Genomic DNA, 26,142 nt, shown 5'->3' with positions numbered 1-26,142 from the left:
GATGCTCAGGGCTGAAGTTTCTTGCTGGTGCATGTCTCTGTTTTACAGCAGTCCTATGGTGAGCACCAGCTGCGTGGGGTGCAGGAGGTGGAGGAGAGGCCAGCCCTCACTCGGGAGGTCAATCTCAGCCTCCTGTCTGGGGTTCTGCCCTCCCCCATTCTGTGGCTCCACACTTCAGCACCACATTTCTGTTCTGGCCTCCTCCTAGTTCAGGGGGCTTGTGCAGAGTCCCATGCTCCCTTATTGGCTCACAGACCTCAGGCCTCACCAACCACCCACTCGCTCTCTCTCTCTCCCCTTCTCTCTTGCACACACATCACCACCATCACACATGCGCTCATGTACACACCCTGCTGGACTCCCAGCTTTGCTGCTTCTCCACTCGGCCCCATGCTGGGCTCTCCACAAAACACACTCTGCTGACAACACTGCATACCCCTCCCATCCCTACAGAAGGGGGACCAGGAAGAAACTGAGGCTCAGGGAGGTTGAGCTGTTTGCCTCCAGTCACACAGGTTGAAAGGAGTGGAGACAGGGCCGCAGGTTCCAGACCCAGACTGCCTCCCTCCACATCACAGCTGCCACTCTTCTCTCCTTGCTACTCTTTACGCAACGCACCAGCAAGGCGCCTGGCTTCCCTGGTCTTGTCAGCCTTGCCAGAGCTGAGAGTGCACAGGCGCCCCGTTACCTGCGGCACCTCCACTGCAGAAATGGAGAAGACGTGGAGGCAGAAGATCTTGGAGCCGTTGTAGCCGACCACGAAGCCCGGCAGCTTCTGCCGGTGCACAGGAAAGGTGCTGGCTTTGATGTTGAGGTAGCCTCCTCCCGAGAAGCAGAGCATGTCCTCACACTGGGTGTTCCAGGCCACACTGTTGGCGTTTGGTTCCTAGAGGACAGGGACGGTAGGGATCTGTGAGAACCACCCTGGGCGTGGGCAGTGCTTGCACATTTCACCCCAATACCCTTTTAAAGACTGAATCCCACTAAATTGCTTACAGTGGGATAGAGGGAAAGGAGGGAAAGGGGATCACAAAGAAATGAACAGAGGGAAGCCCCTCCATGCACCTGCGTGTTGTTGGAATATTTGAGTAAGCAAGCTTTACTTTTGAAAAAAAATTATTCTCCTGAAATATGAATCCCTATATAGAAAGTGGAGAATCAGCAAAGTGGATTCCACTTCTATTACAGAAGAAATATACATCTCTATACACAGAAGAACATTTCCAAGAATATGCTCCAAACGATTAACAGCGTTTCTGGGTGGGTGAAATTGCATAATTAGAAAATCTTTCTTTTCTGTTTGCCTGAATTTGTCATGAGCATCTGTTCTGTTTGATAATAAGAAAAAGAACAGTGAGTTATTTGTAAGATTTGAAAAGCATATCTTATCTTTTAATTTACAGTTCACACATTGTGAAAACAGAGTCTCCCTGGGAGGCACCCCCTGCACCTCAGTTTTTATCTAAGCCCTGGAGCCTCGGAGACCAGCAGATGCTCATAGCTTTCTGTCTAGAATGTTTTACAATGTCTGAATCTTTTATGAGTGTGGATTGCTTTTATAATGAGAAAAATATATATAGCTGTTTATGTGCAGGGGTGGGGGACAGTGGAGAAGAGGAAAGCCAGCAGGCAATGTCATAGGTGGAAATGTCGATGTCTCCTGGCAGGGCTGAGAATCACCTCCCCTAGCCCGCTACAGAGCCAGCAGTGGGGACAGGGGAACACACACGCCCTTCCACACTTGTATGATTCTAGGCTCAGACACAGATTCACGTTTCGGGCAGCTGTCCCCGCATAGGTGGGAGGTGAAGCTGGGGAGAAGGGAAGTAACATGTCAGGCCCTATTTTGTGCCCAGCACTGAGCTAGGCACTGTGGTATCTTGTTTATTCCTGCAGCAATTCTGTGAGGGGCAATTACTAATTACATTTTAGAGAAAAGTAATCAAGGCTCAGGGAGGCTCACTAACCTACTTAAGCTCACACAGTAGGGGATGCAGGCAGGACACAAGCCCAGGTCAGCCTGAAGGCTGTGCTCTCTTCCCCCGAACCATTCTACTCTCTCAGGGACAGGAGTGAGTTGAGACTGATGGGGAGTCACCTCCGAGCTAGAGGTGGCCAGGTAACCACTTCTAATTGACTGAGGCTGCTCCACACTCCAGGCCCCTCCTGCTATTGATTCTGCTGCCGAGTATAAGCAGGAGTGTGGTAAGGGGACCAAATCTGCCTGTAACATCAGGAAACCCTGCGGTGGCCAAGGTAACCAGTCAAGAGGGGCTCCAGCTTTGAGGAGAACTTCATCCCAGAAAACAGTCCTGAGCACCTTCAAAGACCTAAAGAGACGAAGAATAGCGTGAGCCCAGCAGAAAGCCAGCCAGGCCCCGGGCATGGAGCCGCCAGGCTGCCTTCTCTCATGACAAGCTTCCTCGGCCACGGGGCTGGATGACACCAAACAATGCCTACACCCCCAAAGATCCAAGCACTTGGCATGCTGCTGGCTCTTCAAGCATTCTTGTGAATTAGTAGAAGGCCAGGCTTGCCCATCTCTTTCCCCCTTTTGGATGACAAAACTGATCCTGTTTCTTTCCCGTGTCATAGGTGCGCAGACACAGGCAGGCCTGCAGCAGGTGAGACGCAGACTTCTGCAAAGGAAGCGCAACCATCGCCCCATTCACTGAGCACGGACAGCACGCCACCCCCTTGGAGTCATCACCCCATTCGCTGAGCGCCAATGACATGCCCCCCTCAGAGTCACTGCCCCATTTCTTGTTCGGTAAATGCTCACGAAAGGCTCTGCTGGCTCATCTCATTGGCAAGGAAACCAAAGCTCAAGAGGCCGGCCCAGGCCCTGCTGCTTGTGCCTGCTTCTCATGGGAGAAGCAGGTTGTGGCCCAGGGCCTCTGGGACTCTGCGCCTGTGCTTGGCCCCTGCCCCTCACTGCTCCTCCCAGAGACCTGCCTGGGCCAGAGCAGGAGAGCATCCTGCAGGGACTGTGAAGCAAGAGGAGGATCTCTAATCAAAGGACGATGTCCCTGGGCCTCCTCAGGGACTTCACCTGAAAAAGCAGCTCTTTGGTGTCGATATGTGGCCTGCTTCAGCAGGACGATCACAGAGATTGTCCACGAAGATGTTCAGGATCTGGCAGAATTTTGGAGAAAACAGTGTCAGTCACCATGGCAACAAGATCCTGGCCCAGTGCCAGGCCCTTGGAATCCCATGTGCTCTGCAAGAACAGCTCCCGCTACCTTCACCAGAAGCTCTGTGCAGAGGCAAGGACTCATCAAAAGAAAGAGGTGAGTGGGGGTGTTGGCTTATCCTTAGGAAGCCAGAAGTGAGATTCATCAGAGGCTGCAGAAGTAATGACAGCCCTGAGACAGGCCGAGCTCACTTTAGTGTCTGTTTGGACTGGGGATTTGTTAATGACATTACTCAAACTGCAGCGTTAGGAGACACCATCTAGCAGAGATCTGAGTCATGAACTAACACAGGAAAAGGCTGCTGTGAACACTGACAAGACGTGTGGTAGAAAATTATGATGCTGACAGTGATGATGACAGCTACCATTTACTGAGGCTCCTGGTTTAAAAATATTTTTTTAAGAGATAAGGTCTTGCTATGTTGCCCAGGCTGACTGCAGTGACTATTCACAGGTGTAATCATATCACACTGCAGCCTCAAACTCTTGGACTCAAGAGATCTTCCTGTCTCAGCCTCCTGAGTTCTGGGACAACAGGTACCCACCACCATGCCTGCTTTAATATCCCTTTAATAGCCTTGGTGTTTTTTTTTTTACACTGGCTTTAACTCCCAACCTTGATTCTGTTTTTGACAGTCCTATGAAATATACGGTACTAAGCTCATGTAAAACCAGCCTCAGAGAGGTAAAATAACCCGCCCAGGATGACAAAGCCAGTGAGTAGCTAAGTAAGAACATGACCTCAGGTCCACCTGATCCCAAAGCCCATGCTCCCATGGGAAGTGAGAGCTGACTGAGAAAGAAGCAGGCCCTTTCTCCCCTTGGCATTGCTGCTTGACTTCACCCACCGCTCTTATGCCCCATGACTTCCGTCCCCAACAAAGACTGGAGAAACCTTCGCCATAAGTCATCTGCTGCACAGCTGGGCTCTCGGACTAATGCAGCTACACTGTCACTTTCAAAGTTCCACTCAGAACTTTTCTTATGCTAAGCAAAGAACACGTGTGCACACGTACACACACATGCAGATAGACACACATGCAGATATACACACACAGAAATCTGTTTAACTTTGTGTAACCTGCATTTCCCACATCTAATTGACCAAAGGGCCCATTTTTCTATGGCATCTATCAGTGTCCTGTGGACCCGGCATTCTCTAGGACACATGCTGGAACGCACTGCCTTACTTGCCGCCCTAATCGGGAGCTGATCTAGGTAATGATCTCTGCCTCCCTCTAGAAATTCACAGAAGCAGCATCTCTAACAAATCTCCCACCTTCTGATGACCTTAAACCAATAATCCACTCTACGTGTAGCCAGAGGCTATAGCTCAACACTGCCAAAACATGGGCCTGCTATGAGTGTGAGGGCCACTGCATCTTTGGCCTGAGGCTGTCCTCAAAAAAAGCAAAACTCGCCGGGCGCGGTGGCTCACACCTGTAATCCCAGCATTTTGGGAGGCCGAGGCGGGTGGGTCAAGAGATCAAGACCATCCTGGTCAACGTGGTGAAACCCCGTCTCTACTAAAAATACAAAAAATTAGCTGGGCATGGTGGTGCATGCCTGTAATCCCAGCTACTCAGGAGGCTGAGGCAGGAGAATTGCCTGAACCCAGGAGGCGGAGGTTGCAGTGAGCTGAGATCGCGCCATTGCACTCCAGACTGGGTAACAAGAGCGAAACTCCGTCTCAAAAAAAAAGCAAAACTCTTCTCTGAAGTCTCAAAGTTGGAAAGAGGGGTGAAGTAACTTGCCTGAAGCACACAGCTACACAGAGAGATGGGGGCGTCATTGGAGCTCCAGAGGTCAAGGCTACAGTCAGCAGTGACTGTGCCACTGCATTCCAGCTTGGGTAACAGTCAAGACCCCATCTCAAAAAGAAAGAAAAAAATAAAATAAGTCAAACATAGAGTTAATGTATGAGTCAGCAATTCTTCTAGATATATGCTCAGGAGAATGGAAAACATATGCTCATACAAAAACTCGGACATCAAAACTCACAGCAGTAGTCAATAAGAAACAATCTAATGTTTATCAATTGATATATGGATTTCAAAATGTGCTTTATCTATATAGTAGAATATTATTTAGTCAAAGATGAATGAATCATGCTGGGCACAGTAGCACATGCCTGTAATCCTGGCACTTTGGGAGGCCAAGGTGGGAGGATCCTTTGAGACCAGGATTTTGAGACCAGCCTGGGCAACATAGCCAGATATTGTCTCTACAAAAACATAAAAATGAGGCAGGTGTAATGACATGCACCTGTAGTCCCAGGTACTCAGGAGTCTGGGACAGGAGGATCACTTGTGCCTAAGAGTTTCAGGCCACAATGAGCTATGTGTGTCACTGCTCTCCAGCCTGGGTGGCAGAGTGAGACCTTGTCTCTTAAAAAAAACAAAATGATAAATCATGCTGCAACACAGATGACTTTGAAAACATGCTAAGTGAAGGAAGCCAGTCTAAAAAGACACCATATTGTATTATTTCATGTCTATGGAATGTCTGGAATAGGCAAATCCATGGAAACAGAAAATAACTGTTGCCATGGGATGGGGAATTGGAGGAATAGCGGGTGACTGCTGGTGGGAACTCGTGCTCTCTCTCTCTCTCTCTCTCTCTCACTCTTGTCGCCCACGCTGGAGTGCAATGGTGCAATCTTGGCTCACCACAACCTCCGCCTCCCGGGTTCAAGCAATTTTCCTGCTTCAGCCTCCTGAGTAGCAGGGATTACAGTCATACGCTACCATACCCAGCTAATTTTATATATATATATAATTTTTTTTTTTTTTGAGACGGAGTTTCACTCTGGTTACCCAGGCTGGAGTGCAATGGCACGATCTCGGCTCACCGCAACCTCCGCCTCCTGGGTTCAGGCAATTCTCCTGCCTCAGCCTCCTGAGTAGCTGGGATTACATGCACACGTCAACCATGCCCAGCTAATTTTTTGTATCTTCAGTAGAGACAGGGTTTCACCATTTTGACCAGGATGGTCTCGATCTCTTGACCTCGTGATCCACCCACCTCGGCCTCCCAAAGTGCTGGGATTACAGGCTTGAGCCACCACGCCCAGCCCAGCTAATTTTATATTTTTAGTAGAGACAGGTTTTCACCATGTTAGTCAGGCTGGTCACCAACCTCGGGTGATCCACTCACCTTGGCCTCTCAAAGTGCTGGGCTTACAGGCGTGAGACACCATGCCTGGCCAGAACTGGGTTTCTTTTTGGGGTGATGTAAATGTTCTGAAATTAGATAGTAGTAATGATTCCACAACTTTATGAATATACTAAAAAACCCTGAATTATACGCTTTTTTTTGAGGTGGAGTTTTGCTGTTGTTGCCCAGGCTGAAGTCCAGTGGCGTGATCTTGGCTCACTGCAACCTCTCCCTCCTGGGTTCAAGCAATTCTCCTGCCTCAGCCTCCCAAGTACCTGGGATTACAGGCGTGTGCCACCACATCTGGCTAATTTTTGTATTAGTAGTAGAGACAGAGTTTCACTGTGTTGGCCAGGCTTATCTCAAACTCCTGAGCTCAGGTGATCCACCTGCCTCTGCCTCCCAAAGTGCTGGGATTACAGGCATGAGCCACCGTGCCAGGCCCCAGTTGTCCCTTCCTTAGGGCCCCTAATCTTCCTCCTAATACTCATCTTCATATCCCACTTTATCTCCCAAAGGCTGACTCCCTTGTCCAGGCAGCCACCCAGAAACACATTGATACCATCCTTCTCTGCCAAGTCTGGTATCAGTGCCTCCAGGAAAACAGCTCTGAAGTTGGACACCCGCTGTTTCGAAACCCAAACCGAGTACAGCACCCCTACTCAGCAGGAAGCAGCCAGATAATCAACGCCCCTATTCCTTTTTATTAAAGTAGAAGGCAAGAATGTTCATCTAAACTGCACCATTTTGTAAGCCCCCTGCCATTTTGCAAGCCCTGGTCAAAGTGAAACATTCCCCGGGGGCTCAGGCCGTGAGAACCATCCTGCCTTATCATATTCTGCTGGGAGAAAGTGCAAGGAACACCACATTCCACCAGAACAAGGGCTAGAACCACCTCATCGTGGAAACATCTTATCCATATACTGCCGAACAGCAAGCCATACGGCCCAGACCCCTTCCACCTGTACCTGTATGTATTTCCCTGTTGAAATGGGAAACGTTCCCTTATCCCCCTCACAGGGCATGTGACAGGGGTGTGGCTCGCTTCTTCTGTGTCCCGCTGCTCAAACCTCTAGGGGAGCATGCAGACAGGTAGGCTGTGGGGCCCCGACCCCATGACATTGTCTAGGGGTGAATGTTTACAGCTGAAGCCCCAGTGGGCGTGCTATTTCAGTTTTGCCGTCCACAGGCGGCTTGTGTTAATCAGCTCAATTAACACATGGACAGAGGCCTTACGACATGGACAGAGGGCTTTCTGTATCCCAGGTTCTTGCCTTAGTATACCGGAAAAATCAGCTCACACGTGGGCTTGGAGGATGGGTGCAAAGTTTTTTATTGAGTGCTGGAAGTAGCTCTCAGGGAGGTGGACGGGGAGGCCAGCAGGGGAACGGAGTGGGAAGGTGGTTTTCCTCTGGAGTTGGGCCACCCAGCAGCTTGGCTCTCCTCCAGCCGCCCTCAGCCGAACTCTGCGTTGCTCCACCTGTCAACGGCCTGCTGTCGTCTGCCAGTGCCTGTCGGTGTGTCCCTCTTGATGTCCAGCCGCTTGTGTCTCTGCCTGATAGGATCTTGGGGTTTTTAGAGGCACAGATTGGGGGCGTGGTAGGCCAGGGTGGTCTTGGAAAATGCAGCATTTGGGCATGAAAATAGAAACAACCTGTCCTCACCTCTGTGGGCACAGGCCCAGGGGTGGAGCCCTAGCCAGGAGCAGCCTTCCTCTATGACGCACTTCCCTGCCCCACTCCCAGATGCGGTGGGCGCTGGCATTCAGCCGGTCCCCCACTTGCACGGATGTCTGCAATGCACCTGTGTTGCTGTTTGATCTGGCCCTTCTCTGTGTGTTTTTAACCTTCACCTTCCCTTCAAAACCGAACACTGGTTAGGTGAGTTGGAGGTGATCCCTGCTCTGTGGTGCCTTCTCACTACACTAACTACAAAACTACATTAACTGTACTGACTCTGCTAACAATACTGATAATTCTGACTGCACTCAAAATACTAAGCAATGATGCAGAATATACTAACTTCACTAACAATGCTAACTAGAAAAAACACACCAACCGCCCCACACCCCACCCTCCCACACCCAAACCCCCCACACAAACCCCTCCACAACAAACCCACCACACACACACACACACACACACGTACATGCATACACAACTTGCAATTGCTAAACTGGTCTGAGTCCACAGGTCACCAAATAGGCTTCCAGGGATAGCAGACCTTCTATAGGCCCTGGGTGTGATTCCATAACAATGGCTCTTCATGAAGTCAGAGCAAAGCGTGGGCCAGTCATGGTTGGCGATCATTTCATTCACAGTGATTTTCTTGCTTTGGGGCCCCAAAACATCCTCTTTTTTTTTTTTTTTTTGAAAAGAAAAGTGCTTTTTGTCTAGCTGAGTTGTAGAGATTGATATTTAGTTTCCTTGCTATTTAAACTGGCACAATACTTCAATGGCATTTTCATTTGTAGTTTCAAAATTTGAAGTAACTTTTGGATTTTAAAGATCTCCTAATGTCTACACTCAAAATATTCAATTCTGTTTTCTTTCATCTCTGAATGATTGGTCTAGATCATTCAGAAGGGAGGGAATTGTTAGTCAAAACCGCACCATGTTGTAAGCTCCCTGCTATTTTGCAGACCTTGGTCAAAGTGAAAGGTTTCACAGGGGTTCAGGCCATGAGAAGCATCCTGCCTAACCACGTGACCACAAGGCAGACAAAGGCCCAACTAGAGAAACATCCCCATCGTATCTTGCTGAACAAAGATCCAGGGAACACCATGATAACATCCCGCCAGAGCAAGGGCCAGAATCGCCTCATCATGGGAACATCTGATCAATATCCTGTGGGTAGTAAGCTGTACTGCCCAGACCCCTCCTGCCCATACCTATAAGTACCCCCAGCCTGTATACAGTGGTGGGCTCCGGCATTAGGCTTCATGCTGGACATAAAACCTGCATTTGCTGTTGAGCGCCCTCTTTCTGTGTGTGCATCTTTCTTTAACCCTCATCTTCCCTTCAAAACTTAACAGGAATATTTCTTTTTCTTTTTTTCAAGATGGAGTCTCCCGCTGTTGTTACCCAGGCTGCAGGGCCATGGCACAATCTCAGCTCACTGCAACCTCGCTTCCTGGGCTGAAGCAATTCTCCTGCCTCAGCCTCCTGAGTAGCTAGGATTACAGACACCCGCCACCATGCCCAGCTAATTTTTGTATTTTTCATAGAGATGGGGTTTCACCATGTTGGCCAGGCTGGTCTCAAACTCCTGACCTCCGGTGATCTGCCCGCTTCAGCCTCCCAAAGTGTTGGTATTACAGGCATGAGCCACCGCACCCAGCCCATTTTTCTTTTCTTGTAGGATTTTCCTTCTTCATGTGCCTCCACCACCCATGCCCCTCCATCCAGGCTTCCAGAGGGATCCAAGGGAAAGCCACCTCTGGTGGCCCTGAGACCTTCAGAAGGTAGCCCTTCTCCTTGTTCACCAGGGCTCACCTGGGCAGCCTCTTCTCCCCATGGCCCTGTCTTACCGACCACCCAGTGTGCCTGGTTGGGTCATGTTTCTTGCATTCCCCACTGCCTGGAGTGCCCCCCTTACTCTCCTGCACTGGATGCCTTCCTGTCCCTTCAGTCCCAGCTGAGATATCTGGCACTCTGGGGAGCATCGATCCCTGAGTCCGAGACACAGAGGAGCCTCTTCTGCCCTGGATCCCAGAACCATTGTGCTTTCTTGCTGTCACGGTGCAGAACCACCCCCCCACGCACCCCCCCACACACACATGCACACGCACATGCACACACATGCACACATACACACATACTTGCTATTATCTGGGCACATGGATCACAGCCTGCTGGACCACCCCTCTCCCACCCCAGCCCCTTGGGGCCCCAGGCAGAGGCACTGCTATTGATAATAGGGGCCCCTTAAGTTCAATAGAGGTGGGGAAGGGAAGGCTCCCAGGAATAGACCTGCATGGATGACAGCCACCTCATGTGGGACATGGCCACCAGGAAATTTAGGTCTTGAATAAGGTGGAGGCAGCTGGTACAGGCTGGAAGGGGAGGGGAGGGCTGGATTCCCAGGGTCCTTAAACGTCAGGATGAGGCGCTTCTATTGCCTCCTTGCAGCAAGCTTTGGAAGAGGCCAAGGCTGCATGGGTGCAACATTGGGGAAGCCAGCGTGGAGGAAGGTGGCCCTGCACACCTGTGCTTGACTGTGATGGTTCAGTCCTCACTGGCACCAGGAATTCCTTAGTTGGGAGTTGGTGGTGCCATGGCCTCCTGCCTGGTGCCTGAACACCCCAACATGTCCCCCCCAGGATTCTGCACTTCCTCCCTCTGTCCTGATGGCATCCCCAATTGCTAAGTCACTCAGGCTTCCTCCCCTTGAGGTCTCTGCTCCCCTGAGAGCTGTTCTCCCTCCTCGTCCTTGTTACCCACACTGCACACCTTCCTGTCATTAACTCACTGTTGCTCTTTTTCTTTTTTTTGAGACAGGGTCTCATTCTTTTTTTTTTTTTTTTTTTTTTTTTTTTTTTTTGAGAAGAAGAAGGGGAAAAAAAGAAAAAGAGGGAAAAAGGAATATTACTTCATTCCTAAAATGGGTTTCAATAATGGCCGATCAATATTTTGAGTGTTTAAAGTGGTTAATGCATATTTTATGTGTTTAAAATGGAGACCTCTATTGTGTTTATTTGTTCTGGGTCTGAGTTCAAGTCCTGGATATCGTTATCAATTTGTTGTCTCGTTGAATCTAAATCTCATTATGTGTCTTATGTATCTGGGTGTTAAGATCTCTTATTGTTGCATTAATCCTTTTACCCTTGCATCCTTGTAGCTTTGAAATCTATTTTATTAAGTGTGAGAATTGCAACTCCTGCTTTTAATTTATTTATTTTTGCTCTCCATTTGGTTGGTGAGTTTTTTTCCATCCCCTTGTTTTGAGTCTTTGTATATCTTTAGATATATCGTTAGATTTTGTGGATAATGTATATTTTGTGTGTTTAAAATGGAGAGCTCTATTGAGTTTATTTGTTCTGGATCTTAGTTCCAGTCCCGGATATCGTTATCAATTTTCTGTCTCGTTGAATCTAAATCTCATTATGTGTCTTATGTATCTGGGTGTTAAGATCTCTTATTATTACATTAATCCTTTTATCCTTGTAGCTTTGAAATCTATTTTGTCAAATGTGAAAATTGCAACTCCTGCTTTTTATTTATTTATTTTTGCTCTCCATTTGGTTGGTACGTTTTTTTTTTCCAACCCTTTATTTTGAGTCTATGTATATCTTTGGATATACCGTTAGATTTTGTCTGTATCTTTTGATTGGGAGATTTGGTCGATTTAAATTTAGGGTTGCTGCCATTTGATATTAACTGGCTATTTTGTCCTTTTGTTGATAAAAATTCTTCTTTATGTTAATGCTCTTTACTTTTTGGTGTATTTTTAGAAAGGGTCATACTGGTTGTTCCTTTCTGTGTATAGTGCTTCTTTTAGAAGTTCTTGTAAAGCAGGCCTGGTGGTAATAAAATCTCTGAGTACTTGCTTGTTCCTAAAAAATTTTATTTTTCCTTCAAATGTAAAGCTTAAATTGGCAGGATATGAAATTCTGGGCTGAAAATTCTGTTGATTAAGTATATTGAATATTGGCCCCCACTCTCTTCTAGCTTGTAGGGTTTCCGTTGAGAGATCTGCTGTAAGCCTAATAGGCTTACCTTTATGGGTAACTTGATCTTTCTCTCTGGCTGCCCTTAATATTTTCTCCTTCGTTTCGATCTTGGTGAATCTAACGATTATGTGCCTTGGGGTTGGTCTTCTTGAGGAATATCTTTGTGGTGTTCTCTGTATTGCCTGGGGTTGAATAGTGTCCTGCTTTGTTAAATTAGGAAAATTTTCCTGGATAATGTCCTGGAGAGTATTTTCCAGCTTGACTTCATTCTCTCCGTCACATTCAGGTACACCAATCAAGCGTATATTAGGTCTTTTCACATAGTCCCAGATTGCTTGGAGACTTTGCTCATTCCTTTTTATCCTTTTTTCTCTATTCTTGTCTTGTCGTTTTGTTTCATTAAGTTAATCTTCGACCTCTGATACCCTTTCTTCTGCTTGATCCATTCGGCTGTTTAAGCTTGTACATATTTCACTAAGTTCTCGTGTTGTATTTTTCAACTCCATAAGTTCATTTGTATTCCTCTCTATATTGTCTATTCTTTTCAACATTTCATCTAACCTTTTTTCCAAGTTCTTAGTTTCTTTACATTGGGTTAGAACGAGTTCCTTTAACTCCCAGAAGTTTCTTATCATCCACCTTTTAAAGCCTACTTCAGATAATGGAACACAGTCCTTTTCCATCAGGGCTTGTTCCGTTACTGATGAGTCCTTTTCCATCAGGGCTTGTTCGGTTGCTGATGAGTCCTTTTCCATCAGGGCTTGTTCTGTTGCTGATGGGTTCTGATTTTGAGTATACTCGGCCTTCTTAGGCTGTTTTTTTCCCTTCATTGTAGATGAACCGCCTTTCGAATTAGTTTTCTGAGTCGACGTCCGACTTATTGATTCCCAGTGTTGGGATCCAAGCAACCCACTGTGGCAGCCTAAATAGCAGCGGTAAGACTGATGGTGCTCTTCTGCCCAGGAATCTCTGGTCTGGCTTCCCTCTTGAGTCCGCAACAAGCGGCTCTGATTTCCCGGAGCTCCAAACTCCGGTCAGTAGGGGAAGCAGTCCCGTTGGCTCTGCATGAAGAGCTGCTGCGCCGAGAAGCCGGCAAAACCGCTGCAGCGGCCACAAGAATCGCGCTGGCAACCCGTGGGGCTCCTCCACTGGGAATCAGCTGATCGGTGAGTGACGAAAATTTGTCTAAAAGTGTGGCGTCGTCTCGTTCTCTGGGCTTTCACTGGGAGCTACAATCCTGAGCTGTTAGTGGTCGGCCATCTTGGATCGATCTCGAGACAGGGTCTCATTCTGTCACCCAGGTTGGATGGAGTGCAGTGGCACAATCATAGCTCACTTCAGCCTTCACCTCCCAGGATCAAGTGATCCTCCCCTCAGCCTCCCAAGTAGCTGGGACTACAGGCTTATGCCACCATACCTGGCTAATTTTTTGAAGAGAGAGGGTCTCACCATGTTGCCCAGGCTGATCTTGAACCTCTGGGATCAAGCAATCCTACCATCTTGCCCTCCCAAATTGCTGGGATTCCAGGCGGGAGCCATTGTGCCCAGCCTACTCTTCCTCTTCTATCGTGCCTCTCCCTGGAGGAAGCTGCTGCACCCTGAGTGCCTGGCACACCTGTGGCCCTGAAGAGGTGCTCAAACACATGACTCCCTGGGGGCCTCGGATCTGGGCAGCTCCCCTGTGTGACATGAGGCAGGGAACAGATGTCACTGGGTGGAATGCTGCCTTAGGTGATGAGGGCTGTCCTTGTTCTCTTGTAAGCCAGCCGTGGCCACTCTTCCAGGGGACCCTCCCCCAATGCCTGGCCTGACTGGCAGCCTTCCTGTCCTGCCCAGGGTAGTATCTGCCACACACTCCAAAGCTGGCCTTTTGCTGTGAGGTCCTGAAGGGCAAGGCATGTATGTGAGTCACCACTGCTGGGGCCTGGTAGGGTGAGGAGGCATCTAAGCAGGACTGCTGCCAACCCCCTCCTGGGTCTGGAGTGGAGGAGCTGGCAACTAACTCCACCTTGTGAGGCTGATGGGAGGCCTCAAAGATGCCGTGGCGATTCCACTGGGCTCAGGAGCACCAGGGGCTCCTCGGGGCTTGTGTCTGGGAGCAAGGCCTGGCCCTGGGGCTTCTGGGCCTGCTTGTGTTAGGGGCAGTCTGAGGATGGCCTGGGGTTGGTCCGTGGGTGTCCCAGGGCCTCCTACATCTGATGGCCTTGCTCTTGCCCTTCAGCGCAACCCTCTGGTGCCTCTACAGAGCTCATCCTGGTGGAGACCTGGTGGAGGACCTCACGCTAGGAAGAAGTGACCTACAAACACCTTGGCATCCGGATACGGCCCTTGTCCTGCCACCTCCTGCGTGGGTGAGACCCACCAGGGGACGCCCCGCCTTCCAACATGCAGTCTGACTGTCCCTAAGTCTTCCTCCTGCAGGTGGAGCTCCACATCAGGAAACACTCAGGTTACTTCTTTCTCGATGGCAGTGCCACAGATGACATCAAGGTGGCCTACCAGGAGGCCAGGGCACCATTGGTGAGCATGGGCCATCGGTTCTCCGGGGTGGTTTTCATTCCTCACCTAGGCCATTCTGTGATTAGTAGATTGGTTGTTTTTAAAAGCTGTCACTTAATCTCATCAGCTATAACTAGCAAAGCCTTTAGAGTCTCTGATTCTTTCTGCTACTTTAGTCATTTCCATGCTACCTTTGTGATTTTTTTTTTTTTGCCTGGGCTAGAGTGCAGTGGCAGGATCATAGCTCACTGCAACCTCGACCTCCTGGGCTCATGAGATTCTCCCACCTTAGCCTCTCAAGTAGATGGGACTATAGGTGCATGCTACCACGCTCGGATAATTTTTTGTAGAAACAAGTTCTCGCCATGTTGCCCAGGCTGGTCTCAAACTCCTGGGCTCAAGAGATCCGCCAGCCTTGGTCTCCCAAACTGTTGGTGTTCCAGGCGTGACCCTCTGCGCCCAGGCTACCGTTTTGATTTTCATTCAATGTCCACAAACTACCCACACTGTCACCTAATGGTTTCCTTTCAGCCAATCTTTCCATTAAGATTAAAATGTTATTACATAAGCAGCACTCTAACAACCTTAAAGAAAAAGGCTTTTAAAAGAGGTTGCACCTTTCTGTTTCCCCAGGTTGATTCTTGACCCTTTCCCTATTCTTGCAAGTGTTGACCTAACTGTACTTGTGGCATGGAAGAATTTAGTGTTCTGTTTTCCATGATCTTATTCTCACTTTTTCTATTTCTCCATGTTGTTATGGAGGCCGGCTGATTATTTTTATGCCGTCTTTATTTGTACTTTAGACATTCTCTCTAAATAGAGTATTTGGATGGTCTTAAGCTTTCTGTTCTTTCAAAAATATAGGTTAGTGTAGAATAAAAAGTAAAAACAAACACTATGAAACATGTCTGCATGTCTGCACGATGGGTTATGATACAATCATGAATACAGAACTTACTTTAAGAGGGAACTACTGAGATTATAATAAACCCTCCCTAGGTCATCAACCCAAGGCAGCCCAAAGCTCATTGGTTTGATACAACAATGGCAGTGACACCCACCCCAGTATGTCATTAAATCACAGCTGTGCTGTGGCCTTTGGGTGGCTCTGAGCCCAAGACCTGCTTTTCTCCATTAAAAGGGGAAGTTCCGCGTGATTGAGGAGTGTTGCAATCAGGCCAGCTTCAGAGACTTTCCCCGGACCCAGCAAGGCCTGGGTTGATTCGGCACTTGGTGTGTGGTGGGGACTCAGATGGTGCAGCCCTGTGGACAGGCTAGAGGAGCGCTGACGGTGAGTCTCCCGCCATCCTGATGCCCAGGTTTGCTCTCAGCTTTGCCTGGTTCATGGAGGTAGCCCTCACAGGCTCGAAGCAGTAGGAAACAACTTCCTGGCTTCAGGAAAGATCAGAGTCGGAGTTCACCTTTGCAGTGACCATGTCCCAGAGTCTCCTTTCAGAAACACAGCCAGGGACCTTTCTCTGGCTTTTTGCACCTACTGTCTTCACATAGACTGTCACCAAATTAACTGCCTCTGGGCCCACACAGGTGTAAAGACTAAGGGGAAGCAGCAGGGTGTGAGGAACACAGCTGGAAGTGCTGTGCTAAATGGATCTGGCTCCGAGGAGCAGTGTCGGGGAGTAACAGGGTGGTGGGGACTGTGGCAAACTGAAGCTCACGGGCCAGGTCCAAGGGCAGTCACTGTGCACCTCTAGCTGATTTCTGTTGTTTTAATCACAGCTGTATCAAGGTAATTCACACACCATACAATTCACACACCTGAAGCATATAGTTCAGGGCTTTTTAGTGCATTCACAGTTGGCTACCATCACCAAGTCACTTGTACAGTGTTTCCATTACCTCACAAAGAAACCCATTCACTCCAGCTGTCACCTCCCTCTTGTTTTTATTTATTTATTTATCTTGAGATGGAATTTCATTCTTTTTGCCCAGGCTGGACTGCAATGGCATGATCTCAGCTCACTGCAACCTCCGCCTCCTAGGTTCAAGCAATTCTCCTGTTTCAGCCTCCCAAGTAGCTAGGACTACAGGCACATGCCACCACGCCTGGCTAATTTTTGTATTTTTAGTAGAGATGAGGTTTTTCCGTATTGGTCAGGCTGATCTTAAACTCTTGACCTTGGATGTTCCACCCATTTCAGCCTCCCAAAGTGCTGGGATTATAGGCGGGAGCCACTGCACCCAGCCACCTCTTTATTATTGTGTGTGTGTGTGCACACGTGTGCACACCTTGACCCAGGTTTGAACAACCACTGATCTACTTTGTGTCTGTGTAGATTTGGCTGTTTTGAACATCTTATGCAAATGAAATTATATAATGTCTGGTCAGCTGAAAGGGCAGCTGGCTAGAAATTCAGCCAGAGGAGCAGAGGGCGCTGCGTATTCCTCGTCTTTGTGGTCTGACCTTGCTAGGCACCCTCCCTCACTTGGTCCCTCATCTGGTGGGTTGGGGAAGGTGCTGGGAAAAGGCCCAGATGGTCTTGGCAGGTGGAGGGGCTCTACCACCAGCCGCATCTGAAAGGCATCTTCATCACACAATTAGCATCCTAAGGCCGTGGGGTGGGCCAGGACTAGTAGGAAGAGACTGAGCAAAAGGATGAGTGAAAGGAGGGTATGAGTGCTTATCAAGCACCTACTATGTGCCAGGCATTAGCCCAAGTCACAAGGCACAGAAGGTGGGCTCCGCATGAGCACATGCCAAAGGGCCTAAGGGTAGCCTCAGTTCAACGTGAGTCAGCAGCACTAGGAAGAAGCCAGAAGGGGTAGTTACTCTTTGGCCAGATTAATAGGAGTATGGAGTTGAAAATGAAAGAGGTTATAAGGTGTGCTCTAATCAGACTCTACTGGGCTCTGGCATTTGTCCCTGTACCCTACTCAGTCAGAGACAGGCAGTCTGGATTTGAGGTTGGGAGGTCTGAAGACCTGTCCCTTGAGGGTAGCTGGGCCTATGGAAGAACAGGCACCAGTCCCTGGCCCCAAGTCTGCAGTGCTGACCTGGAGCAGCTTGATCACACAGGATGGCAGCCTCAGGGAACTGGGCTGGGACCCTTGGAGCCATGGGAGAGCAGCGGCCAGCCCATGAGGGGCGAGCTGCCCACAAAGCCAGGCCTCCCTGGGCAGAGGAGCACGGTGCTGGGCATCCTGAGGGGCCTTCTCACCATGGACTGTGAGCCACACCCTCCTTCCCTCAAGGGGTCCCTTCCTGAAACATCCCCTACCAGCACAGCATCCCCGCGCCCCACACTTGAGTGCCACGCTCTTTCCCCAGGACCTCGTGCAGGTGGAGGTGCTGCTGCTACAGGCCATGAGGATCTGCACCCCCATCACACGGATGAGGACGGGCACCCAGGTAAGGGGACCTCCTGGGCTCTGAATCATGGTTTCCAAAAAGCCACTGCTGGAACCCTGTCCTCGAGCTAGAGCATTTCCCCACCTCCTCCATCTGCCTGGCTGAGGTATTTAGGGGAGCACTGTCAGCTTCCCACCCACCCCTGCCCAGAGAGATGCCCTGATGAAGGCCTGCTTCCTACTGGCCTGTCACCTTCCCAGATCTCGAATAGCACTGGGCGCCTAACAGGAGCACAGTGACCGTGGCACTTAGTCCACTCTGTGCTGTCTTGGACATTAATCCATTTGGTGTTCATAGCAGCCCTGGGAGGCTAGTGTCAGAAACATCTTCATGTCGTAGATGAGCAATTGAACACACAGAAAGCTTAAGACCTGTGCCCAGGGCCACACAGCTAGGAAGTGGCGGCAGTGGGAGTAGACTGGGCAGCCTGGCGCAGCACCTGCTGTGACCTCTTGCTGTCTCACCTCCACCTGTGCCCTCAGCAGACTCTCAGCAAATAGAGACTGAAGGAGCCGGGGACCCCACCCACGTGTGCCTTGTGAGCAAGGACCCCGGCTCAATTAGGAGAGAGGGTCCCGGAGGAACCAGCCGTGTGGGGCAGCATGAACTGTGCTGCTGGGGAACCCCCAGCCTCCTAGAGCTTCAGGGACTCCTTCCAGAAATGAGTCTCGGCCATGCGGAGGTGCAGCCCGCTGCAAGGGAGGGCCGCGTGGGGAAAACAGTCCCGCCTTTGGTTTGCTCATTTGGTATTTCATCCAAACTCCCGAACCCGTGCCGTGCCCTTCTGTGGTTGGGGAAGAATTGGGTACATCTCCCACTGCTTGACGGAGGCAGCAGAGCTTCTGGGGACATTCCCAGTGCTGGGACCTGCTAGTCACCAGGCCTGACTTCTCCTAGATGCCTGTCTATGTCACCAGCATCACCAACCACCAGAACCCTTTCTCCTTTGGCAATGCTGTGCCAGGCCTGACCTGCCACTGGTCTGTCACCAAGAGGGATGTCCTGGACCTCCGAGGGCGGCACCATGAGGTAGGTAACCACCTGCCCAGAGCCCACCTCCCACCCCATCCCAGACCAGCACCCCGAGGGGCAGGGAGTGTTCCCGCCACATTGTCTCAGAGGAAGTCCCCGCCTTCACACCCATAGAGGCCCTCCCACTTTCTGCCCTCTCCCGAGGCTCATCGGGATTCCCTTGTCCCAAGCGCTAACCACGCAGATGGGGTGAGTAGGTAGCTCTCCTAACAGAAGCGGCAGTGTAGGGAAGTCACACAAGTCCTGGGAGATCAGAGTCTGCAGCTTCTGACCATTTTCTGAGATTATGCCTTGCAGCCCTCGGTTTCTCCTGGTTTATCCCAGAGGCCAAACAAACTCCCCTTCCCTTGGCCCAGAGAGGGGCCCTGGCTCCTCCTGAGATGTCAGAGCTGGAAGGTGCTGGGGAGATCCTACTAAGTCCCTTTTTGTGTTAACTGAGGCCAGAAACAGGAAGGGACTTGCCCAGGGTTGCCAAGTAAGCCATTGGTATAACGGGACCGGGCGCCCGCTCCTGCCACTCCAGGCTCAAACTCAGGTGGGCCTTGGGCACACAGGACCCAAGTGGAGGGTGGCTTGAAAGGTTACTTCCAGTCTGATCCAGGAACAGTGGGGATGGAGGCCAGGGGAGAGGCCCAGGCCCAGGGATGGGGTTTCCTAAAGGCTGCCTGGAGCTCATCTAGTGTAGGACAGATGCCTCCCTACCCTACCCAGTGGGAACAGGCTTCCCCAGATTGCTCCCATGGAACACAAGCAGTGAGACTTATTAGCAGATGTCTCAAAACAGAGCAGTCTGCGGGGACACACTGTAAAACTCAGCATTTCTCTGGGAACCTACATACACTGAAGGCTGTGGGACGTCCTGTTGTGGAGAGCCATGGCTCATTTTGCTGGGTCCAGTGTTTTCCAAATGCACCCATACACCTTGTGAGATGCAGGCAGGGTGGAGCACGTGCACCCCTACTGAGGGGACCTTGTCTGGGAGACCTGGCCCTGAGGAGCTCTCAGTCTGCAGGGTGACAGTGCCCCATCGCAGTGGGGTGAACGTCCTCATGTGTAGGGTGCTGTGGGAGCTGGGGCCAACCAAAGGCTTCACAGAGAAGTGATGTTTTGGGATGGGAGGGGCTGCCTGGCAGGCCCTGCAGAGGGACTGGTAAAGGCCTGGAGGTGGAAACTCACTTGATGTGTGCCAAGAACAGCAATGAATTCTGAGCTTAGGGTCTGGGGTGCGCCTTGATGCAGGGAGAGGCTGGAGCTCACTGTGTCTGAGTGGCTGTTAACGTAGTCATCTGCGTTTATTTAACAAACATGCATAGAGCAGCTGACGGCGGCTGAGGTGCTCTTGCGCAATTTCTAATATTGCTCTGTCCAATCCTCAGGTGAGGCGTGTGGGGCAGGGGCTGCCACCTGCTGGTGTCTCTGAGGTGAGGAGGGTCAGGGTCACAACATGAGTGGGGCTGACCTCAAGAGGCCTGGGGACTGCCTGCATTTGGAAAACAGCCTCAGAGAGGGAGGAGACCTGTTCAGAGCCATGGGGTCAGGACTGAGTTCAGCATTTCTCCTGCCTGGGGCACAGCCTGGGTATGTCTCCAGCCTGTCCCTGCTACCTACAGGTACAGGATTGGCCCAGGGAGAGCAGTTGGGGAAATCTGGGCAGAATGGATTCTAGGGGGGCTTCACTGTAGAGAAGACATCATGGCTGTTTCAGGAGCCAAAACCCGCTGCCTATCCAGACCAATGAATGGATTCAGGCTCAGTGTTCAGTTTCTGGTCGGCTACTGGGAGAAGCACCTTGTTCAGTGACAGAACACTGGGCTGCAAAGTCTAACCAGCCTGGGTTCAAACCCCCTCTCTGCCACATTCTGGCAAGGCATTTAGGCTTTGAGCCTCAGTGTTGCCACCTGTGAAATGGGTAACATGACACTGTATCCCTGCTCTTCCTGCAGCTCTGCCTGTGGGTGGTGAGGCTGCTCCATGCTGAGCCTCCCTGCTATGACATAGGGATGCTGGGGCCTTGCCCTACATGGAACAAGTGACAGGTGGATGGAAGTGTCCCTAGTAAATAGCTGAGGGTGGTGCCATGTGCCAGAGCCTAATTGCTCCATGCCAGGAAAGCAGAGCGGCAGAGCTGAGGCAGTTCTGTGGGCAGGAGCAGCTGCCAGGCCCCTCCATGGCTGGCCCAGGGACACTGCCATCAGGGATAAAGGAGATGCATCTTATAGGCACAGTGAATGCTAGGCCCAAGCTCAGGGGCTCTTCTAGTGGCCAGCACAGAGTAGGCCCTCAGCTATTGGTCCCACTGCCCTATTTGTCCCCCTGGACCAAGAAAAGCTGAGGGCTGGCAAGGAGGGCAGCCCACCTAGGGGCATCTTGCTGGTGTGGCTATGAGAGAAAAGAGACCATATTCACCAAATTTTATTGCACTATATTGTTATAATTGTTCTTTTTTAAATATACACATGAGGTCTCACTGTGTTGCCCAGGCTGGTCTTCAACTCCTGCGCTCCAGCAATCTTCCTGCCTGAGCCTCTGAAAGTCCTGGGATTACAGGCATGAGCCACCATGCCCAGCCTATTTTACTTTATTATTGGTTATTGTTGCTATCTCTTACTGTGCCTAATTGATAAACTCTATCACAGTTTGCATATTTGGAAAAAAAACAGTATATATAGTGCTTGGTACTAACTGCAGCTTTAGGTATCCACTGGGGTCTTGGAACCTGACTCGCACAGCCAAGGGTGACCACAGTATGCCAGAGCCCAGCTGGGCTGTGGAAGTGCATTTACCCCAGGGCTTCATTTTGCTGATGAAATAGCAGAAGTCGAGAGGGAAAGTTTCCTTTCAGATTGCACAAGGGAGGCAGGGCAACTGTGGAAGCAGCAGCCCCAGATGTGTGCTTGGACACAGCCCTTTCCTTTGGAAGCTGCCTCGGGCAATGCCCACTGCCAAGTAACTTCCAGCTCTGCAACTCCAGACAGGTGAATCCCCTGGTAACATCCCTGAGGATGTTAGACCATCCTGGTCCCACTGCTCTGTCTGACCCATCTGACTGCTTTTCTCTCCACTGCTCAGCTCCCTCACCAGCCTGCTTTCCAGTTCTCTGAGGACAATGATCTGCCAACTGCAGCCTATAGGCTACTAGATTAGTCCATTCTCCAAATGGGAGAAATTGGCCTAAACGAAGGGGCTACAGGCCCCATCCAAGTCTGAACTCCAGCTGGGCAGTCAAATCTTTGAGCTCCAAAATGATCTCCTTTGACTCTATGTCTCACATCCAGGTCATGCTGATGCAAGAGGTGAGTTCCCATGGCCTTGGGCAGCTCTACCCCTGTGGCTTTGTAGGGCACAACCCCCTCCTGGCTGCTTTCGTGGGCTGGCATTGTCTGCAGCTTTTCCAGGTACATGGTGCAAGCTGTCAGTGGATCTATGATTCTGGGGTCTGGAGGATGATTGCTGTCTTCTCACAGCTTCACTAGGCAGTACCCAAGCAGAGACTTTGTACTGGGGCTACCACCCCACATTTCCCTTCCACACTGCCCTGGCAGAGGTTCTCCGTGAGGGTTCCACCCCTGCAGCACACCTCTGCCTGGACATCAAGGCATTGTCATACATCCTCTGAAATCTAGGCAGAGGTTCCCAAACTTCAATTCTTGTATTTTGTGCACCTGCAGAACCAACACCACCTGAAAGCTGCTGAGGCTTGGGGCTTGCACCCTCTGAAGCCACAACTCAAGCTCTATGTTGGCCCCTTTTAGTCATGGCTGGAGCAGCTGAGACACAGGACACCAAGTCCCTAGGCTGCACACAGCAAGGTGCTGGATCTGGCCCACAAAATCATTTTTCCTCCTAGGCAAAGTGGGAAGGAGATGCCATGAAGACCTCTGACATATCCTGGAGACATTTTCCCCACTGTCTTGGTGATTAACATTTGGCTTCTCATTACTTATCCAATTGTGCAGCTGGCTTTAATTTCTCCTCAGAAAATGGGTTTTTCTTTTCTACTGCATCATCGGGCTACAAATTTTCCAAACTTTTATGGTCTGCTTCCCTTATAAACATAAGTTCCAATTCCAAACCATATTCCAATACATAAGCTGAATGCTTTTAACAGTACCCAAGTCACCTCTTGGCCATTTTGCTGCTTAGAAATTTCTTCTGCCAGATGCTCTAAATCATCTCTCTCAAGTTCAGAGTTCCACAGATCTCTAGGGCAGGGGCAAAATGCTGTCAGTCCTTTTGCTAAGACATAGCAAGAGTCACCCTTATTCCAGTTTCCAACAAGTTCGTCATCTCCATCTGAGACCACCTAAACCTGGACATCATTGTCCATCCACATTTTGGTCAAAGCCATTCAACGAGTCTCTAGGAAGTTCCAAACTTTCCCACATTTTCCTATCTTCTTCTGAGCCCTCCAAACTGTTCCAACCTCTGCCTGTTACCCAGTTCCAAAGTTGCTTCCACATTTTTGGGTATCTTTACAGCAGCACCTCACTCTACCAGCACATTTACTGTATTAGTCCGTTCTCATGCTGCCAATAAAGACATACCCTGGGCCGGGCGTGGTGGCTCACGCCTGTAATCCCAGCACTTTGGGAGGCCGAGGTGGGTGGATCACGAGGTAAAGAGATCGAGACCATCCTGGTCAACATGGTGAAACCCTGTCTCTACTAAAAGTACAAAAAAAAAAAAAATTAGCTGGGCATGGTGGCGCGTGCCTGTATTCCCAGCTACTCAAGAGGCTGAGGCAGGAGAATTGCCTGAACCCAGGAGGCGGAGGTTGCGGTGAGCCGAGATCATGCCATTACACTCCAGCCTGGGTAAGGGGAGTGAAACTCCATCTCAAAAAAAAAAAAAAAAAAGACATACCCAGGACAGTAATTTATAAAGGAAAGAGGTTTAATGTACTCACAGTTCCACATGGCTGGGGAGGCCTCACAATCATGTCAGAAGGCAAAAAAGCAAAGGCATGTCTTACATGATGGCACGCCAGAGAGCTTATGCAGGGGAACTCCCATTTAGAGAACCATCAGATATCCTGTGAGACTCATCTACCACAAGAACAGCATAGGGGAAACTGCCCCCATTATTCTGTTATCTCCACCTGGCCCTGCCCTTGACACATAAGGATTATTACAATTCAAGGTGAGATTTGGGTGGGGACACAGAGCCAAATCATATCAGCTATATTGGTTTGCTGCCCACTTTTGCAGGGCCCTTGTTGAGCTAAGTTTTTACACTTTTAGATGGCTGAAAACATCAACAGAACTCTATTTCATCACAAGTGAAAGTTCTATGTAATTCCAGTGTCCATTGTTATTGGAGCGCATCCAGGCCCATTCATTTCCATGTGGTCAAGGGCTGTTTTTGAACAATGACAGAGCTGACTGGTTGTGGCAAAGACCACATGGCCCACAAAGCCCAAACTGTTTACCATCCAGGTATTGCCAACTCCTCTGGGAACTCCAGGCTGGCTCCCACCTCAGGAGCTGTGCTGTGTAAATGTTGCCTCTTCACAGGGCCCTTCTCTGTCCACCTTTCATACCTCCATGACACCCTCCATCCCATCCTGTCTCTTTCCTCGTCTGGACTAATCTGATCTGAATTGGTCTTCAATTTGTGCGCTCCTACTAGAGTGTCAGCTCGTGGAGGACGGGAATCCATCAGCCCTGCTCATCCCTGGATCACATCTGGTAACAGCCTGGCATATTGAGAGCGCTCAGTGACCATTTGTTTACTGACTAACTGATGGCACCAGGACAAGGAGCAAGTCATGAAGCTGAGGGGAATCCCAAATCCTGTCTTCAGATAGAAGTTTGCTCCTTGCTTCTTTCTGGGATAGGTGAAATGGGGCCTGGGGAGGAGATGGTGGGAGAGGGAAAACTGCATGTGACCAATCAGGTGGTGAGAATCAGGGCAAGGGTTGGTAGCAGGGGAAAGAAGGTCTATTTCTGTTGGGTGGCTGCGGATATGGGTGCCATCTTCTCACCTTGAAGGGAAAGCCCCCCTGAGCATGACACCACACTGAGAGAAGGATACAGAGTCAGAGGTTGCGACAGAGTCCAGGTGATGTTATTGAGCACCCAGGTGCAGCCAAGGAACTGTTACCCCATAACATTCTCATTGGGATCCAGGTGGCTGTGAAGGTCATCTAGAGAGGTCAGCAGAGCTCCTTCAGCCTCTGGAGTCGATAGCTACGAAGTCGATATAATGAGGGCCCTAAATCACCCAACCTCCACCAGCTCCTCCCTGTGACTACCACTGTGGGCACTCTGAGTTATGTAGCATGCCAGCTGGGGCAGCTACTTCACTACATCCTACAGCCCCACCAAAAGCAGGCCTGAGGTGAGTTTCAGCAAATACTATCTGCCCTATAGTGTCGCCACCAAAATAAACATTTCCACGGGAACCTGGTGCCCCAGAATGTATTTATATTTACAAGATGCCAACTACAACATAAAATAGCTGACTTTGTCTTTGGCACCACATTTGCAGTAGGCTATAAGCCATACATTTTTTGTGCAGCTCCCCATTGTACCGCCCTATGTTGGATGGGTGGAGGTGGAATCTGGAGTCATGTTTTACACCACCACAGAAACTTACCATATGTCAGACCTTTGTGGAGCTGAGGAAACAAATACTGTGTGGCAAATATAAAATACAGTTGTTCCTTCCTTCAGAAGGAAAAGAACTCATCAACACATTGCTGCCTGCAAACCCCGGGAAAGGCCACCTCCATCACATTATATGGCATCTGTAAATCAACATGGGCCAGCGGGAGATACCAAGGCCATACTGGGAGCTGCTTTTTGATCACCAGGTTCACACTGCATCTTGCTGGGAAGGTTAAAAAATAAAAAATAAATGATCACCAGGATCACAGAAGGAAAGAGCTCATGATGTCCATGGAATTCACGCAGATCACATCAAGGAATCTTTGGAACAAAAAATTCACAACACATGGCCTCATATAAAAATCCTGGGCTGCAGGAAAACTGAGGCAGAGGGCTCCAACATCACAGTGAAGTCTCCGCCTTCTGCAGATCCCACCAACAGCCACAGTACTTCTCATCACCTGAAAAAACTCATGTATTAAAATATAAACTTGTCCAGAATATTGGAAAACGGTGCACAGTTCATATGTTCTAATTTGTTTATCTTGTATCCAAAATGTCTTGTCATTCCAGGCTGCTGTAATTCTTGTGTATTAATAAAAAGCCTGAGGTACAA

At 49.8% G+C, this 26,142-nt stretch overlaps 1 protein-coding gene, 1 long non-coding RNA gene and 1 pseudogene across 10 annotated transcripts; 2 read left to right on the top strand and 1 right to left on the bottom strand.

Moving 5' to 3' along the window:
* Positions 1 to 356: 356 nt before the first annotated feature.
* Positions 357 to 3,082, bottom strand: LOC144579630 (intraflagellar transport protein 122 homolog; annotated as a pseudogene). The gene is made up of 2 exons (XR_013527765.1): positions 3,053 to 3,082; positions 357 to 886 (listed from the first exon to the last, which is right to left on the bottom strand). The product of XR_013527765.1 is annotated as an intraflagellar transport protein 122 homolog (transcript).
* Positions 3,083 to 13,059: 9,977 nt separating this feature from the next.
* LOC128929760 (uncharacterized) lies at positions 13,060 to 15,740 on the top strand. The gene is made up of 4 exons (XR_013527549.1): positions 13,060 to 13,186; positions 14,242 to 14,371; positions 14,492 to 14,540; positions 15,661 to 15,740. It is a non-coding gene; the product is annotated as an uncharacterized LOC128929760 (long non-coding RNA).
* On the top strand, positions 15,706 to 26,142 carry LOC100409439 (nuclear pore membrane glycoprotein 210-like). Of its 8 annotated transcripts, none has more exons than XR_013527546.1 (7): positions 15,706 to 15,810; positions 17,806 to 17,886; positions 18,784 to 18,915; positions 20,295 to 20,339; positions 24,547 to 24,754; positions 25,047 to 25,257; positions 25,593 to 26,142. XR_013527546.1 is itself a non-coding variant. In XM_078351798.1 (6 exons), exons 1-6 carry the CDS (start codon positions 15,772 to 15,774, stop codon positions 25,054 to 25,056), a joined length of 366 nt encoding a protein of 121 aa, XP_078207924.1. In that variant the 5' UTR covers positions 15,706 to 15,771; the 3' UTR covers positions 25,057 to 25,189. The 8 variants fall into 8 exon arrangements, 5 of the variants coding, with proteins under 5 accessions (XP_078207924.1, XP_078207927.1, XP_078207926.1 ...); XR_013527547.1 differs by having other exon boundaries at positions 25,438 to 26,142; XR_013527548.1 differs by lacking the exon at positions 20,295 to 20,339 and having other exon boundaries at positions 25,438 to 26,142.

The sequence above is a fragment of the Callithrix jacchus genome, chromosome 15, assembly GCF_049354715.1.
Source record: "Callithrix jacchus isolate 240 chromosome 15, calJac240_pri, whole genome shotgun sequence".
In the NCBI taxonomy this organism is placed as follows: Eukaryota; Metazoa; Chordata; class Mammalia; order Primates; family Cebidae; genus Callithrix; species Callithrix jacchus.
The sequence above is the reverse complement of the archived record's forward strand: the minus strand, read 5'-3'. Positions and strand labels throughout refer to the sequence as shown.

Excerpts from the sequence above, each read along its gene's own strand:
- LOC100409439 (XM_078351797.1), top strand. The coding sequence starts at position 15,772 with ATGGTGCAGCCCTGTGGACAGGCTAGAGGAGCGCTGACG. Across the intron at positions 15,811-17,805 it reads AGGCTAGAGGAGCGCTGACG|GACCTCGTGCAGGTGGAGGT; the intron begins GTGAGTCTCCCG and ends CTCTTTCCCCAG. Across the intron at positions 17,887-18,783 it reads GGATGAGGACGGGCACCCAG|ATGCCTGTCTATGTCACCAG; the intron begins GTAAGGGGACCT and ends GACTTCTCCTAG.